Consider the following 18,643-nt stretch of genomic DNA (forward strand, 5'->3'; position numbering starts at 1 on the left):
AAGGGCAAATGGTGGACACATTAGAGGGGCTGCCCTGTTGTTCTGGTGGAAGATGGATTTAGCCCACATCTGTGACTGGGGGTGAAAGTTGGATTTGCTCTGCATTCCGTCCATCATTTTTTTGCTTTTGTTCTGGTAGACAGGTTGACATCAGGGACAGAGAGGGGAAATAAGTTGCCAAATTGGCTTTCCTGTGGACCTGAAGCCCTCAGGTAGCCACACCTCTAGGGTGGGGCTACCAAGCTACACACCAAGAGAAGGGATCTGCCACCTTGGAAATGGGCAGAATATTGAACTCTGGGATAGCTAGATGCAACACATTGCAAGAAGTCTTCCTCAGGTTGGGGAAGCAACTGATAGCCCATTGGCTAGTAGTCACCGCATCCCCTAAGGGCAAGTTGTGGGCATAAAATTGTCACCCATGGCAACCAGATAACAGATCACCTCTGTACCGGAGCTAGAACTAAGAAGGCCTGCCCTGCTGTTTTCTGGACCCGGCAAAGAGCAGCTGCCCCAAGACTAGACTGCACCAGCTGAGGCTTGGGATAGCAAAGAGAGGACGGTGCTTGTGGTGCATGGCTCGTGGAAAAGTCATCCATGAGCCACAGACAGAAGAGGTGACTCCAAGACTCAGTTGGCTGACTTTCTGTTACAGCTCCAGGGCCACAAAAGCTGAAAAAGCCGCCTTAGCAGAGTTGGTAGCCACAATTGCTTGTTCACCGCTAACCACCAAAGAACAGCCTGGGAGACCGAACCCTGACACTCAAAGGTTGCACCGAGTCCTCAATGAGCAGTTTGGTTACCCAAGACAGAAGGGAACTTCTGGTTTCACTGTAACCGGAGACCAGTAGCAACTGCCTTTTTGGTGGACTTCGAGGGGACAACAACCTCTGTTTCCAAAGTGCCCGTCCGTGTTCGTGGACTGAGAACTAGCCCCCAGAAGACCCCCGTCAAACGGATCAGCATCCACAACATCTTCAGCATCCTGTATCTCTTGCATCAGGACCACTCCATTGATGTCTGACAAGGTTTGCCCCTAGAGCCTAGAAATGGACAGAAGACCGCAAGGTTTCTGTCCTGCTAAGCCTTATTGGCCCCCTTGACGTGCTCTGTGCTGGCGTTGGTTGCTCAAAGTGGGCCAGAGTAGCCAAACACAACTTTACAAAAGGTTTCAAAAATTGTCAAAGTAACCGTTAACCATGGTAGTCGTCAATGCTTGAGATTGAATGAAAAGCAATGATTTATTATTTACTTAAAATTCATATCTCCAAAACCTTCTGCTGATTTTTTTTCATTTGGCGTCTTAAAATTAATAAAAAATGAGATCTATTTTTCTAAATTGGTGTTGGATTTCTTTCCTTCTTATTCAATTGTTTTGGTGCTTATAAATGCTTTACACTTGTTCCTTTGTTAAAGCATGGCTGCTCGAAGCCACAGCTACCAGGGTTGAGCTAAGGCCTGGCTGGACCCAGGGAGGGTTCATGAGTTTATTACACAGAGAGGTCTCACACCAGCACCATATAATAAACCCCATTTCCCCACAACTAGTAAGTAAAATATTTTGGGATCAGTTCCAAGAGAAAATGCATTTAGCACAAAATCATAAAATTAATACCATGGAAAATTGTCAGATTTAGTCAATACTGTGCCCATAAGGACTTCTCTTATTCAAGAGCAGACGTACCTTCCAGGGCGCAGCAGTGCCGTGTCCAGCAGATCCGGCCTGTTGGTGGCTCCAATGACAAAGACATCAGTGGTTGAATGAAGGCCGTCCAGCTCAGCCAGAAGCTGCGACACGACCCTGTGTGAAGAAGAGGGAAGACCGGCTTGTTTAACGAGGGAAGTCACTTTCCCACCTCCTACTAACCTGGTAAAATAATGACATTGATTTAAATCAGCCTTCCCGCCCTAGGACACTCCAACATTAACACACCAATGTCTCTGTCCCATGCTAGTTGCACCTACCTCCACTGTGTCCCTTTAGGTGGGTAGAGAAGGAAGACAGGTAGAAAAATGTAGGCAGATACATAGGTGGTGTGGTGGAGGGTAGCCACGCACAGGCACTAGTGTGGGCACTTACAAAAGGTAGAGGACAGACATATATGAGTGCGATTATGGACAGGTACAGTTGAAGGGGAGTAGGGGTGGTGGACGGCAATCGAGCAGTGAAGTGAATATGGGCAAATATAGGCACAGGCAGGTGTGGCGGAGAGCAGTCAAGCATGAGTGCGTCTGTGGACACATACAGGCACAGAAGGTGTGGTTCTAGCAGCCACGTACAAGGGTGACTGTAGTACATACAGGAAACGGCGGGTGTGGCAAAGCGCAGCCATGCACTGTAGCGATTGTGGGCATACACAAGCACAGTAGGTGTGGTGAAGGCAGCCACGTACAGGTGGGGCTGTGACACAAACAGGAACAAGTGGATGTGGCGGAGGGCAGCCATGCATGGGAGAGACATTGGATACATACAGGTATCGGCAGGTAAGGTGAGGGCAGCCACATACAGGTGGGACTGTGGCACATACAGGCATTTAAGGGGAGGGCGGCCACGTATAGGTGGGACTGTGGCACATATAGGAATTAGCAGGTAGGGTAGGGGCGGCCACGTACAGATGGGACTGTGGCACAAACAGGAATTGGCAGGTAGGGTGAGGGCGGCCACGTACAGATGGGACTGTGGCACATACAGGCACAGGCATTTAAGGTGAGGGCGGCCACGTATAGGTGGGACTGTGGCACAGACAGGAATTGGCAGGTAGGGTGAGAGCGGCCACGTACAGATGGGACTGTGGCACAAACAGGAATTGGCAGGTAGGGTGAGGGCGGCCACATACAGATGGGACTGTGGCACATACAGGCACAGGCATTTAAGGTGAGGGCGGCCACATACAGGTGGGACTGTGGCACATAGAGGCACAGGCATTTAAGGCGAGGGCGGCCACGTACAGGTGGGACTGTGGCACCTACAGGAATTGGTAGGTAAGGTGAGGGCGGCCACATACAGGTGGGACTGTGGCACGCACAGGCAGGTAAGGTGAGGGCGGCCACGTACATGTGGGACTGTGGCACATACAGGAATTGGCAGGTAGGGTGAGGGCGGCGACGTACAGATGGGACTGTGGCACATACAGGCACAGGCAGGTAAGGTGAGGGCGGCCACGTACAGGTGGGACTGTGGCACATACGGGCATTGGTAGGTAAGGTGAGGGCGGCCACATACAGGTGGGATTGTGGCACATACAGGCATTGGTAGGTAAGGTGAGGGCGGCCACATACAGGTGGGATTGTGGCACATACAGGCATTGGTAGGTAAGGTGAGGGCGGTCACATACAGGTGGGACTGTGGCACATACAGGCACCGGCAGGTAAGGTGAGGGCAGCCACGTACATGTGGGACTGTGGCACATACAGGCACAGGCAGGTAAGGTGAGGGCGGCCACGTACAGGTGGGACTGTGGCACATACAGGCATTGGTAGGTAAGGTGAGGGCTGCCACGTACAGGTGGGACTGTGGCACATACAGGCACAGGCAGGTACGGTGAGGGCGGCCACATACAGGTGGGACTGTGGCACATACAGGCATTGGTAGGTAGGGTGAGGGCGGCCACGTACAGGTGGGACTGTGGCACATACAGGCACAGGCAGGTAGGGTGAGGGCGGCCACGTACAGGTGGGACTGTGGCGCATACAGGCATTGGTAGGTAAGGTGAGGGCGGCCACGTACAGGTGGGACTGTGGCACATACAGGCACAGGCAGGTAGGGTGAGGGCGGCCACGTACAGGTGGGACTGTGGCACATACATGCACAGCTAGGTAAGGTGAGGGCAGCCACGTACAGGTGGGACTGTGGCACATACAGGCATTGGTAGGTAAGGTGAGGGCGGCCACGTACAGGTGGGACTGTGCCACATACAGGCCCAGGCAGGTAAGGTGAGGGCGGCCACGTACAGGTGGGGCTGTGGCACATACAGGCATTGGTAGGTAAGGTGAGGGCGGCCACGTACAGGTGGGACTGTGGCATATACAGGCACAGGCAGGTAGGGTGAGGGCGGCCACGTACAGGTGGGACTGTGGCACATACAGGCATTGGTATGTAAGGTGAGGGCGGCCACATACAAGTGGGACTGTGGCACATACAGGCACAGGCAGGTAAGGTGAGGGCGGCCACGTACAGGTGGAACTGTGGCACATACAGGCACAGGCAGGTAAGGTGAGGGCGGCCACGTACAGGTGGGACTGTGGCACATACAGGCACAGGCAGGTAAGGTGAGGGCGGCCACGTACAGGTGGGACTGTGGCACATACAGGCATTGGTAGGTAAGGTGAGGGCGGCCACGTACAGGTGGGACTGTGGCACATACAGGCACAGGCAGGTAAGGTGAGGGCGGCCACGTACAGGTGGGACTGTGGCACATACAGGCACAGGCAGGTAGGGTGAGGGCGGCCACGTACAGGTGGGACTGTGGCACATACAGGCATTGGTAGGTAAGGTGAGGGCGGCCACGTACAGGTGGGACTGTGGCACATACAGGCACAGGCAGGTAGGGTGAGGGCGGCCACGTACAGGTGGGACTGTGGCACATACAGGCTAAGCATGAGCGGATTTTGAGGATTGGCAATCCGCGAATTTTGCGGATTTGCGGATTCGCAATCCGCAAAATCCGCGAATTCCCGCGAATTTGCTTTTTTTTGGTGTTCGCCCGTGTTTCTGCCAGTTCGCAAGGGTTTTTACAATTTCGCAATTTGCGAACTTACCTGTCGGGTCGCAAGTTTTGCGAACTTGTTGTTTCTACGTGTCCAGCCTGTTTGGGACACTCTTCTTCATCACTGCCACTCTCTGTCACCACTGCCACTCTCTGACTACTCATGCCACCCTCTGGCCCACCCATGCCACCCTCTGTTTCATCACCACACCCTCTGGTTGTCCAGTGTACATTATTTTCGGCAAAGCAAAGCACACCTTCCCTGCCTCAAGTGACCTGAATTAATTTGGGGCTGATTAATGTGTCACAGAATATTTTTTTAGCTGGCACCTGCTTCCTTAGTGCGCCCTGATTAGTGATCTTTTGCACTTGCTAAGTGCTTTCATTGTTGCAAAATTAGTTACAACACCTGCCCTGCCCCAACTGACAATAATGAATTAGGGGCTGATTAATGGATTTTAACTTCCAGCCTGGCTCCTGCTTGTCTCCCTTAGCTGTAATTCAGGACCTTTGTGGCATATGTGTAACTATTCTGAGGTTCAGAGCAGGGTCACATAATAGTTTCAACTGGCAACTGAACTCTGGAGGGGCCCCTCAGGAAGCACTACAGGAAATGGCTACTAATGATGAGCCTGAACTTTTGAACCTGGTAAGTAGTTACTTTCAGTTTTGCTAAAATCGTATTTCTGCAATTTTGCACTTATTCGCGGGGCGCGAACTCACGCGAACAGTGCGAGCAGTGCGAGCAAAATCCGCTGCTCGCGGATTTTGCGGGAGATTCGCAAATCTCGCGGATTGCGAATTTCCCGAAAATCCGCAAAATCCGCGAGCGGAACGGATTTTCCGCCCATGCTTAATACAGGCACAGGCAGGTAGGGTGAGGGTGGCCACGTACAGGTGGGACTGTGGCACATACATGCACAGCTAGGTAAGGTGAGGGCAGCCACGTACAGGTGGGACTGTGGCACATACATGCACAGATAGATAAGGTGAGGGCGGCCACATACAGGTGGGACTGTGGCACATACAGGCATTGGTAGGTAAGGTGAGGGCGGCCACGTACAGGTGGGACTGTGGCACATACAGGCATTGGCAGGTAAGGTGAGGGTGGCCACGTACAGGTGGGACTGTGGCACATACAGGCATTGGTAGGTAAGGTGAGGGCGGCCACGTACAGGTGGGACTGTGGCACATACAGGCACAGGCAGGTAAGGTGAGGGCGGCCACATACAGGTGGGACTGTGGCACATACAGGCATTGGTAGGTAAGGTGAGGGCGGCCACGTACAGGTGGGACTGTGGCACATACAGGCACAGGCAGGTAGGGTGAGGGCGGCCACGTACAGGTGGGACTGTGGCACATACAGGCATTGGTAGGTAAGGTGAGGGCGGCCACGTACAGGTGGGACTGTGGCACATACAGGCACAGGCAGGTAGGGTGAGGGCGGCCACGTACAGGTGGGACTGTGGCACATACATGCACAGCTAGGTAAGGTGAGGGCAGCCACGTACAGGTGGGACTGTGGCACATACATGCACAGCTAGGTAAGGTGAGGGCGGCCACATACAGGTGGGACTGTGGCACATACAGGCACAGGCAGGTAAGGTGAGGGCGGCCACATAATGGTGGGACTGTGGCACATACAGGCATTGGTTGGTAAGGTGAGGGCGGCCACGTACAGGTGGGACTGTGGCACATACAGGCACAGGCAGGTAGGGTGAGGGCGGCCACGTACAGGTGGGACTGTGGCACATACTAGCATTGGTAGGTAAGGTGAGGGCGGCCACGTACAGGTGGGACTGTGGCACATACAGGCACAGGCAGGTAGGGTGAGGGCGGCCAAGTACAGGTGGGACTGTGGCACATACATGCACAGCTAGGTAAGGTGAGGGCAGCTACGTACAGGTGGGACTGTGGCACATACAGGCACAGGCAGGTAGGGTGAGGGCGGCCAAGTACAGGTGGGACTGTGGCACATACAGGCATTGGTATGTAAGGTGAGGGCGGCCACATACAGGTGGGACTGTGGCACATACAGGCACAGGCAGGTAAGGTGAGGGTGGCCACGTACAGGTGGGACTGTGGCACAGACAGGCATTGGTAGGTAAGGTGAGGGCGGCCACGTACAGGTGGGACTGTGGCACATACAGGCATTGGTAGGTAAGGTGAGGGCGGCCACGTACAGGTGGGACTGTGGCACATACAGGCATTGGTAGGTAAGGTGAGGGCGGCCACATACAGGTGGGACTGTGGCACATACAGGCATTGGTAGGTAAGGTGAGGGCGGCCACGTACAGGTGGGACTGTGGCACATACAGGCACAGGCAGGTAGGGTGAGGGCGGCCACGTACAGGTGGGACTGTGGCACATACAGGCATTGGTAGGTAAGGTGAGGGCGGCCACGTACAGGTGGGACTGTGGCACATACAGGCACAGGCAGGTAGGGTGAGGGCGGCCAAGTACAGGTGGGACTGTGGCACAAACATGCACAGCTAGGTAAGGTGAGGGCAGCCACGTACAGGTGGGACTGTGGCACATACAGGCATAGCTAGGTAAGGCGAGGGCGGCCAAGTACAGGTGGGACTGTGGCACATACAGGCATTGGTATGTAAGGTGAGGGCGGCCACATACAGGTGGGACTGTGGCACATACAGGCACAGGCAGGTAAGGTGAGGGCGGCCACGTACAGGTGGGACTGTGGCACATACAGGCACAGGCAGGTAAGGTGAGGGCGGCCACGTACAGGTGGGACTGTGGCACATACAGGCATTGGTAGGTGAGGGCGGCCACGTACAGGTGGGACTGTGGCACATACAGGCACAGGCAGGTACGGTGAGGACGGCCACGTACAGGTGGGACTGTGGCACATACAGGCACAGGCAGGTAGGGTGAGGGCGGCCACGTACAGGTGGGACTGTGGCACATACAGGCATTGGTATGCAAGGTGAGGGCGGCCACATACAGGTGGGACTGTGGCACATACAGGCACAGGCAGGTAAGGTGAGGGCGGCCACATACAGGTGGGACTGTGGCACATACAGGCACAGGCAGGTAAGGTGAGGGCGGCCACGTACAGGTGGGACTGTGGCACATACAGGCACAGGCAGGTAAGGTGAGGGCGGCCACATACAGGTGGGACTGTGGCACATACAGGCATTGGTAGGTAAGGTGAGGGCGGCCACGTACAGGTGGGACTGTGGCACATACAGGCACAGGCAGGTAGGGTGAGGGCGGCCACGTACAGGTGGGACTGTGGCACATACAGGCATTGGTAGGTAAGGTGAGGGCGGCCACGTGCAGGTGGGACTGTGGCAAACACAGTAACAGGCGAGTGAGGTGAAGAGCAGCCACTTGTAGGAGAGGCAGGTAAGGTGAGGGCAGCCATGTACAGAAGTGGCTGTGGCACATACAGGAACAGATGGTGGAGAGCAGCCACGCAAGGCAGAGACAGTACACAGATACAGGCACAAGGAGGTGTAGTGGAGGGCACCACTGGTGTGACTGTGGGCACAGAAAAGCAAACTGAATTGGTTTCAACTGCTTTTAACCACACAATCCTCAATGCCACCACTGACAGATTGTTAGTTTTATTTGTTGCGAAAGGGAGAATTCCATGATGCTGGAATATTTCACAAAACTGTCTGACAAACAAGAGTGAGTTACCAAAGAAAAGGCGCGAGGCTTGGGGGTCCTGCGGCCGCTTACTTCCAGTACCAACAGATGGGATCCCGGACGGAGGATCTATAAGCACATCGTGGTAGTCCAAAAGAGGTCCTTCTTTGACCTTACTGTGGTCTCCCACTCTACCCGCCCTGTAGCGTGATGCCCTATGGCTGGAAAGCCTCCTTGGCACTGGTGTAGCTTACATCCCTGTCTGAGAGTCCGTCTGTTTTATTTTCTGGAAGAAGGCATTGGCGTCAGAACCAACTAAATTTGTTTAATAAACAGGAGAGTTCACGTATTCTACTGCACATTACTTCTGAAGCCAACAATAGTGCAAGAAAGCGATGTCTGACACGTGCCGCCTTCCGAAATCGTCTCAGGCATCGAGTTCTGATAGATGCAGGGATATGATGAAACTTTGATTTCTACTGTATGTAGACGGTATTTCTACTGCACGAACCTAGCCAAACGGCTTCAGAGCGTCTATTTGGAGAAATTCGTTTACTTCAGTCTTATAATCTCTCATTCATATCCCATGTATACATTTTGGGGCAGCCGTGTGGAACACGACTGCCATAAAGCTGAAAATGAACTGCAATGTGTCAGGGTCTCCGTATTTCTTTTCCATTGGCAGTACAGTTAAGGCCACGCAATGCAGCCCTAACCCAACGTAAGATGGCGGCAATCTTTGAAGGTTCCCACCAAAATCAGTGAGCTTCACAAAACCAAACAACCTACTGACTAGAAAGGCATGTTGGCCAAATTAATTAGAGGCACACACTTCTTTCTCCATCTCGACAAAACCCAGTCATAATACGATTCTGGTCTGTGGAATCGGGATGCAATAAAAAAAAAAATGAAACGTTCCGTAAAAAATATTTTCCCCTGCGTTTGCAAAGGGTAAGGGGTTCCCCGGGGACCCCTTCCCTTTTGTGACCCTATTACTACCCTCTTGAAGAGAGTGGTAATTTCTGAGTGATTGGCGCCCGCAATTGCGGACACAAAACATTCTTACATAGAGTTGCACTCGCTATTAGGAAGGGAACGTCCCTTCCTAATAGCGACTCGCAAAACCCTATTTTACGAGTCGCAAAAATTTGCAACTCGCAAAATAGGGTTTGTACATTCCCCATGCTGTTTGTGCATGTGCAAACAAGTTTGCAAACCCGTTTGCACATGCAAAAATGGTGGTACACCTGCCCCTGAGCTCTCCTGCCTGAGAAATAGAGAGATGTACATTCGAAAGGTGGCCGCACAACAACTCTGTGTAAAAAATTAAATATAGACAAAATGACTAAGCCATTCACAATGGTCAAAGACTCCCACTATTTCAAACACTGGAGGTGAGATATAAATCAGACATATCACCATTCCACCGCACACAGGCAGACCACATCTCCTCACCTGTCCATGACACCTCCAGAGTCTCCACTGCGGCCTCGGTTTGGAGCCAATGAGTCCAGCTCATCAAAGAAAATAATACAGGGAGCGGCCTGCCGAGCTCTGGCGAAAACTAAAAGAGAGAGCAAGTTAGAAACAAGGTTTACACACAAACACCACTCGGGTGGCAAAGACAGGCCCCTCAGTGGGGATGTAATAAGCTAAATCCCAGGTACAGACAGGACCCTCAGTCAGGATGTAATAAGTAAAACCCAGGTCAGGATAGGACCCTCAGTCAGGATGTAATAAGTAAAACCCAGGTTCAGATAGGACCCTCAGTCAGGATGTAATAAGTAAAACCCAGGTCCAGATAGGACCCTCAGTCAGGATGTAATAAGTAAAACCCAGGTCCAGATAGGACCCTCAGTCAGGATGTAATAAGTAAAACCCAGGTCCAGATAGGACCCTCAGTCAGGATGTAATAACTAAAACCCAGGTTCAGATACAACCCTCAGTGAGGATGTAATAAGTTAAAAACCAAGTACAAACAGAGGGCCTCTTCGCTAAATTGAGCTTCTACAGTTTCGAGCCACAGTCGGGAGTACCTAATGTGTCCTTGTGAATGAAGTGCACACAAGTCCCAAGACACATGGAAACGTCCCCGCTAGGGGGGTGAGAGTGGTGCAAGTGATCCACTGTCTTTTCAAGGTCAGCCTTCTATGAAAAGTAATGCTGGGCTATTTTTAGGTCTCCCTGACAGACCGCTTTAGCTGCCGGTTGTCCTAAGACCTACTGTGTACAATACCAGTACTAAGGGAGAACTTTGGGTAATCCCACTGCACAGCCCTCGTTGATTTTCTTGTCAATCTCATTTGTTTGCAGCTTATTCAATGTCCTCCCTTCTTGTGTTTGTTCTTGTTCCGGAGCACAGTGGTTTCTGATGGATGATGGGCTAATGGGAATCTCGTCCTAGTCCATATATGGTGGTAACTTTAAAATAAGCAGCAATGAGTGTGGGGTTCATGGAGTGGACGCGATAAAGCAAGAGACACTAATGCGCTCCAACAAAAGGCCATTGAAATGAGTTTTAGCATCTTGAGAGATCTTCAAGCGACACTTACCATCACGAACATTCTCTTCACTCTGTCCAACGTACATGTTTATCAGCTCTGGACCTTTCACACTGCAAATGGGGACAGAGAAAGAAAATGTTTAATATTACTAGCCGCATGCAGCATAAATTAGACAAGAAAACAGACAAGGGTGCTGAAGTTCTCAAAAACACTGAAAAGGCCTGAAATTCCATACGTACACGGCTAACAACCATCTTATCTCTTAAGTCCTGATGATGATCCACCATCTTCTAGAGGTATCGAATCGTTCTCAACTACCACTACGGACCCTAGATAGATATTATATATAAATGGGCCGTGTAGTTCTTGCTTTTAAGACACAACTTTGAACACTGCATTTGTTCACGTGTATCACTTCCATGAGAGCATCAAGCACATCACTACACATCCACTGCGCCTCAGAAAGTAAACATTTTTTTAAATAAAAGTTCTCTATATATGAATTATTATAACTAATGATTAAAATAATCATTTGCTTCACTTGTATTGATTGTACTGTTTTCAACCGTGGCACTACATTTTAAAGCACCCTATTTCAGACATCAGATTTCACTTTTCATTCTCGTTTGTGACAAAGAATTTGAGTTTTCACAGACCAGGACTTGAGTGGCGGCTGCACATCAAGTTTGCGGAGTCTGTATTGAGTACTAAGTATGGGGCACTACAGCAGCTCACAAGTCTGGCACAAAGGGGTTAGCCTTAGGTATTTGGGTACACACTCTCTATCACAGCTCAGAGTGGAGATTGTTACGAATGAGCGGAGTGGTGCACTTCTCTGCTTCATGGCCGGACTGAGACTGATTCATTTCGCTTCACCTAAGGTGTGGACAGTCAGTCACACCGGGGGCTGGTTCGCTGCAGCCAATCACAGACATGGGCTCAGCCTTCCCTCTTATCAAGCACTTTTTTTGTTTCCCAGGGAGCTGGGCTGGCCTCTATCGGTTAAACTAGTGCCTCACTTACACTGCTCAGAAGAACCCCCTCAACTCCACCCTGCGTCTGTCCAGCTGCCCTCAGACACGTGTATGTCAGCATTGAGTGAGAGACATTTGGAGCAAAGAAGCCACGGTGGACAGACAGGAGGACTTACAGAACAGGTAGCAGAGTCCTGTTACTGTGATTGTCCTGATAAGGAAAACTCCACTACCACTAACCTTTCGGTGAATCGACTTCAGAGGCTCAGGATAACACTGAAACACACAGTGTGTCAGCCGAGGGGGTCTGCCATGTGACCATCCGCTCCCCCTCTCAATCAAAGTCACAAGGAGATTGGCCATGTCGTAGGCCCTGCTCCATCCATTGCATCATGCCTGTACACGATGGACCATTAAATAAGAGTGCCAGAGGCAGCATGAGCGGCAACTAGTGCTGGCCACAGAGGAGTGGGACTGCAGGACCGGAGTGTAAATGTGTCAGTGGGGTGCATGTTCCGCCCAAGAGCTGAGAAGAGCAGGGGATGGATCCAGTGGTGAAACAATTTAGAGCCTCATGTCCTTGATGCTATAATGTGCTGCTGAGGCATTCTACTTTGCACTTTACTTCGCTGTTTTTAACCTGATTGTTTTATGTGACCTATTTTAAAAAACGACTTGTATTTTACACTCACTTCGTAATCAGGCTTGCTGCACTCGTCATCCTTTCGCCAGCGCCCCGTTCCACCACGGGTTTTCCCGCATGTTGTGGAGGGCGCCGGCACAGATTGTTGGTCTCTCGCTGATTGGAGACCCAGGGTCACACGCTAGCCTCTCCTCCAGGCACCGCCCTATTTAGTCCTCATGACTTCTTCCGCGCTCAGCGGACGCGCGTATCCGGTGCGTGCTGAATTCACGCCTAAGTCCATCTCGTCTGCGCTGAGACCGCGCCTGGGGCCTGGGAGTCTGGGCTAGCCTTTACTGGTTTGCAAGTAGGTTTCTGTTTTTCTAAACAGTTGTTGCTGGCGTTGAAGCCTTTAGCCAAGCCCTGTGATTATACTACTGCCCCTGAGGCTTTCTCAAGTAGGTTGGGTTGTGGATGTTTGAGTAGTGTCTCCGGAAACGGTAATCTCCGGAAGACTCAGCCGTGCATTGGTGCCTCTAAGTGTGCGCTCAACCTTACGACTAAAAAGGGGTTTTTATCAATGCTCGGTCCTTAATAAAAAACAACATTGCTTTTAGAGACTAACGGTGACATGCATCAACAAAACCATCAATCAATCAATGACACTTGTAAAGCGCGCTACATACCCGTAGGGTCTCAAGGCGCTGGGGGGGGGGGGGGGGTGCCGCTACTGCTCGAACAGCCAGGTCTTCAGCTTCTTCCTGAAGGAGAGGTGGTCTTGGGTCAGGCGCAGGTCGGTCGGGAGGGAGTTCCAGGTCTTGGCAGCCAGGTAGGAGAAGGACCTTCCTCCTGTAGTCGCTCTTCGGATGCGGGGGACGGCGGCGAGGGCGTGGTTGGCTGAACGGAGGTGGCGTTTGGGAGCGTAGAAGTTGACTCGGCTGTTGAGGTAGCTCGGGCCTTGGTCGTGTAGGGCTTTGTGTGCGTGGGTGAGGAGGCGGAAGGTGATTCTTTTGTTGACGGGGAGCCAGTGAAGGTCTCTCAGATGTCCGGAGATGTGACTGGTTCGTGGGATGTCGAGGAGGAGTCTGGCTGAGGCGTTCTGGATCCGCTGGAGTCTCTTCTGGAGCTTGGCGGTGGTCCCGGCGTAGAGGGCGTTGCCGTAGTCCAGTCGGCTGGTGACGAGGGCCTGGGTGACGATCTTCCTGGTCTCGGTGGGGATCCACCAGAAGATCTTCCGTAGCATGCGTAGGATGTTGAAGCACGCCGAGGAGACGTTGTTGACTTGCCTGGTCATGGAGAGGGAGGAGTCCAGGATGAAGCCCAGGTTGCGTGCATGGTCTGTCGGTTTGGGTGCGGTGCCCAGGGCGGGAGGCCACCAGGAGTCGTCCCAGGCGGAGGGTGAGGGGCCCAGGATGAGGACCTCCGTCTTGTTCGAGTTTAGTTTCAGGCGGCTGGTCGTCATCCACTCGGCTACCTCTTTCATCCCTTCGTGCAGGTTGGCTCTGGCGGCGGTGGGGTCGTTGGTCAGGGAGAGGATCAGCTGGGTGTCGTCGGCGTAGGAGATTATGCTGAGGTTGTGTTTGCGTACGATGGCCGCGAGGGGGCTCATGTAGACGTTGAAGAGGGTGGGGCTCAGAGATGATCCTTGAGGGACGCCGCAGATGATTTCGGAGGCCTCTGACTTGTACGGTGGTAGGCGGACTCTCTGTGTTCTTCCGTCGAGGAAGGAGATGATCCATTCCAGCGCCTTGTCCTGGATTCCGATGTTGCTGAGGCGCCGTACTAGGGTGCGGTGGCAGACCGTGTCGAATGCCGCGGAGAGGTCTAGGAGGATGAGGGCCGCTGTTTCTCCATTGTCCATCAGGGTTCGGATGTCATCGGTGGCGGCGATGAGGGCGGTTTCGGTGCTGTGATTGGCTCGGAAGCCGGACTGTGAGGGGTCGAGGGATCCGTTCGTCTCGAGGAAGGCGGCCATCTGCTTGTTGACGGTCTTCTCGATGACTTTGGCTGGAAACGGGAGGAGTGAGATGGGGCGGTAGTTCTTGAGGTCGGTGGGGTCCGCTGTTGGTTTCTTGAGTAGAGCGCTGAGTTCGGCGTGTTTCCAGCTCTCAGGGAAGATGGTGGTGTCGAAGGATGTGTTGATGATGTCTCGCAGGTGGGGTGCGATGACAGCGTCGGCCTTGTTGAAGACGTGGTGAGGGTAGGGGTCGGTCGGTGATCCGGAGTGGATGGAGTTCATCGTGCGGATGGTGTCTTCGGTGCTGATCGGGGTCCAGGCGTGGAGGGTGGTGGTGGGTGGTTGTTCGGTCATGGTGTGCGTTGGTTGGTTGTTGAAGCTGTTATGTATGTCCGCGATCTTGTTGTGGAAGTATGAAGCCAGGGAGTTGCAGAGGTCTTGCGATGGGGTGATGTCGTTGTTTCCTGCGCTGGGGTTGGAAAGCTCTTTCACGATGTTGAAGAGTTCCTTGCAGTTGTGTGCGTTGTTGTCCAACCTGTCCTTGAATGCTGTTTTCTTGGCGGCGCGGATCAGCTGGTGGTGTTTCCGGGTGGCCAGCTTGAAGGAGGTCCTGTTGTCCGGTGTCGGTTCCCTTCTCCAGACTTTCTCGAGGGCTCGGCAGTTCTTCTTGGAGCTCTTGAGTTCGTCGGTGAACCATGGAGCCTTCTTGCTGCCGGGTCTGCTAGGCGGGGTCCTCAGAGGGGCGAGTTCGTCCGCGCTGTTGCTGATCCACTTTGTGAGGTTGTCGGCGGCCTGGCTGGGGTCCGCTGAGCTGGCGGGAGGGTGCTGGCTCAGGGAGGTGGCGAGCTGGTCTGCTGTGATCTTGTTCCAGCTTCTGCGGGCGGCCTGTTGTTGGTGGTGGTGGGTCGTCGTTCTCTTGAAGGTGAAGTGGACGCAGCTGTGGTCCGTCCATTGAAGCTCTGTGGCGTGGCTGAAGTCGATGTCTGTGCTGGAGGAGAAGACTGCGTCGAGTGTGTGTCCGGCGAGGTGGGTGGGGGTGGACACCAGTTGCTTCAGTCCCAGGTTGGCGAGGTTGTCGAGCAGGGTGCTGGTGTTGTGGTCGTTGTTGTTCTCCAGATGGAAGTTGAGGTCTCCCAGGAGGATGTAGTCGGCGGAGGGGAGGGCATGCGGGCTGACGAAGTCGGCGATGTCCTCGGTGAATTGTGTGCGTGGTCCAGGGGGTCGGTAGATCAGGGTGCCTCTGAGGGTGGTGTTCGGGTTGGTGTGGATCTGGAAATGCAGGTGTTCGGCGCTGGTCAGGGTGTTGTCGGTGCTGGTCGTGAGACGGATGGTGTTCCTGTGGATGATGGCGATGCCTCCTCCCATCTGGTTGGCGTTTCGGTCCCTCCGAACGATCTTGTAGCCCTCTGGGATAGCGATGGCGATGTCGGGAGCTGAAGAGGCGTTCATCCAGTTCTCCGTGAGGAAGGCAACGTCAGGAGCTGTGGCGTCTAGAAGGTTCCAGAGTTCGATGGCGTGTCTGTGGACGGAGCGGGTGTTGAGCAGGATGCACTTGAGGTGGGTGCTGCTGGTGTTCGACTTGGCGGGTGCTGGTGCAAGGCTGGTCCGGATGCAGGAGAACTTGCAGGCGTGGCAGCTGAAAGGTCCGTGGGTGCGTCGTGGTGTGGCTTGGTGGCATTCTGGGAGTCGGCCGGTGTTGAGTGCGGTGAGGGTGGCGGCGGAGTACGTCAGGCGGGTTGGTCGGGCTCTTCGGGGGCCAGGGGTCCTGGCACTGGGCGCGGTCCAGGCGCGGACGGGCGTAGACGGGCTTACCTTTGGCGCGCCTTCGGCGCACAAACGGCGCACCCGCTGCGCGTGACCGCTGCGCGTGACCGCTGCGCGTTCGCACGGTCGCCATTTAAGGCGAAGTGCGCGGGTGGGCGGAGCAGCTGGGAGGCGGGAGCGGGGAGGGAACAGAAGAGAAAGGGGCGGGGCTAATGGCGTTGGCGGGAAGCGGGAGCGGGGAGGGAGAGCGGAGGGCGGCGAGGTAGGCGGGCAAACAGGAAGGAGACAGGCACAATGCACAATGGGGGTCAGCACACTAAGAGGAAACGGCACAGAAAAATACAGGCAAAAATACAGGTCAAAAACGGGGGAAAACAGTTAAGCTGACGATCTGACGGCACACAAAGAAACAAGCACAAATGTCGGGCAAAATTCAGGTCAAAACGGGGGAAACAGAAAGCTGACGATCTGACGGCACACAAAGAAACAAGCACAAATGTTGGGCAAAAACGGGTCAAAACCAACGGGGATCGCTCAAGGCGGCAGCGAGGCCGGCGCTGAGGCAGAGGCAGGCACTGGGGGCACACGCAGCAGCTGGTGGCCGTGCGGCGCGGGGGTGTCCCACAAGTGGGTCACACTCACCTGCGTCGCACGGTCGCCATTTAAGGCCAAGTGCGCGGGTGGGCGGAGCAGCTGGGAGGCGGGAGCGGGGAGGGAACAGAAGAGAAAGGGGCGGGGCTAATGGCGGTGGCGGGAAGCGGGAGCAAAAACGTTTTGTGATTCCTTATTAGCGATTTTTAAGGAATCCCAAATAAGGATTCGCAAAACGGGATGCATCAATTTATTCACATAATTTTTGCGATTCGGTAAAAATAGCAATTTTATGCGAATTCTAATTTGCGATTTCGCAATTCCCATTGATTCCTATGGGCCAAAAGGCCCATAGGAATCAATGGGAAGGCATTGACATTTTGCGAATTGCAATTAGCGATTCGCAAAATATTAATGCATTCCATGGGTGCTGGGGGGGTCCAAAGGACCCCCTCCTGCACCCCTGAAATATATTTTAAAGTGCATGTTTCACACACACATGTCCTAAGGACATGTGTGTCTGTAACATGACAGTGTTTAAAATGCTAATTTGAGCATTTTAATTATTTTTCGCAAATTACCACGAGGTTCACCCTCGTGGTAATTTGCAACCCCTAATTGCGAATTCGCAATTTTAAAGGTTTCTTGCATTGCATTTAAGGAATCTCAAAATGCGATTCCTTAAATGCAATCGCAATTTGAGAATTCGCAAATATTTGCGAATTCTTAAATTGCGAGGGCCTTGAACTTTCATGCATTCCAAAAGAGGATTTTGCGATCGCAAACGGACGATTTTTGCGATTCGCACCGTTTGCGATCGCAAAATCCTTTGATGCATGTACCCGTTTGTCTCTGATAGGAAACCTACGTGGGTGTTCATTACCGAGACCTGGGCCTTCAATGCCTCGGAACCTGATTTAATAGATGCTATTCCCACTGGGTATGCCCTGGCCAGGATGTACAGAATTGGTCGTCGACGAGGTAGAATAGGAATTCTTTACAAGGATTCCCTTATATGTCTTACTGACTTTCTTTCCACTCCCTCTGACCCTTTTCAGGCCTTGTACTTTTCCATCAACTCCACTCCCTCTGTCTCTTTCTCTGGCCTCCTGTTTTACAGACAGCCAGGCCCTAGATCTTCTTTTAGTCAGGATCTGAGTAAGTTGCTAGAGCCATTTATTGAGAGACCCAATATTACTCTCCTGGGTGACTTTAATTTCCATTTGGAAAATACGGGATCTAGAGACACCCAGATTCTCCTAGATACCCTGGATTCCTGTGGTTGGACTCAGTTGGTGGTTGGTCCTACTCATCTGGCTGGGCATACACTCGACGGAGTCTTTTCCAATGACCCCAGGTTGAAGGTGGGCCCTCTGGTTCCCTTAGCTTGGTCCGACCATGCGGCCGTCCCGCTAGAGCTGTCATTTCAGGATGCACTCCCTTCTCTTCCGGACGCCAAGAAGTGGGAACTTAGAAGGAACCTTAAAGCCATTGATAATGTGGTTCTCTCTCCTTTTTTTGAATGAATTGACACCGGCTGAACTGCAGGATACCAATTCTGCTGCCCTTGAACTCGCAAGTACTATCTCAGGGGTTTTGGATATCGTGGCCCCTTCAAATTGCATTACTCTGCGAGAAAGAGTCCGTCGGCCCCTTGGTTTTCGGACAGTCTTAGGCTGTTGAGACAAGGGTGTCGTAAACAGGAGAGGCTCTGGAGGGCTCAGCTGGATCCCTTAGAGAGGGAACAACATAAACTCTGTCTAATGGATTACAAACTAGCCATTTTGGAGGAAAAGATGGCCTATTTCTCCAAGATCACTGCTTCTCTTAACTCCCCAGAGATCTTTTTAAAATCATAGACTCCTTATCCTCTCCCCAGGTAGTTGACCCAATAGCGGATTCTCAGGAGTTGT

The 18,643-nt window shown here is 52.8% G+C and overlaps 1 protein-coding gene across 1 annotated transcript in view; it reads right to left on the bottom strand.

The window, feature by feature from the left end:
• The window catches only part of PEX6 (peroxisomal biogenesis factor 6), a 141,099-nt gene that overhangs the window by 15,615 nt on the left and 106,841 nt on the right, over positions 1 to 18,643 (bottom strand). Inside the window, exons 12-14 of the mRNA XM_086925819.1 lie at positions 10,871 to 10,932; positions 9,774 to 9,882; positions 1,685 to 1,801 (exon numbers count right to left, since the gene is read on the bottom strand). Of these exons, the coding sequence (XP_086781945.1) occupies positions 1,685 to 1,801; positions 9,774 to 9,882; positions 10,871 to 10,932 (288 nt within the window). The remainder of the gene's footprint in view (positions 1 to 1,684; positions 1,802 to 9,773; positions 9,883 to 10,870; positions 10,933 to 18,643) is intronic.

Source organism: Lissotriton vulgaris, chromosome 6, assembly GCF_964263255.1.
Source record: "Lissotriton vulgaris chromosome 6, aLisVul1.2, whole genome shotgun sequence".
NCBI lineage: Eukaryota > Metazoa > Chordata > Amphibia > Caudata > Salamandridae > Lissotriton > Lissotriton vulgaris.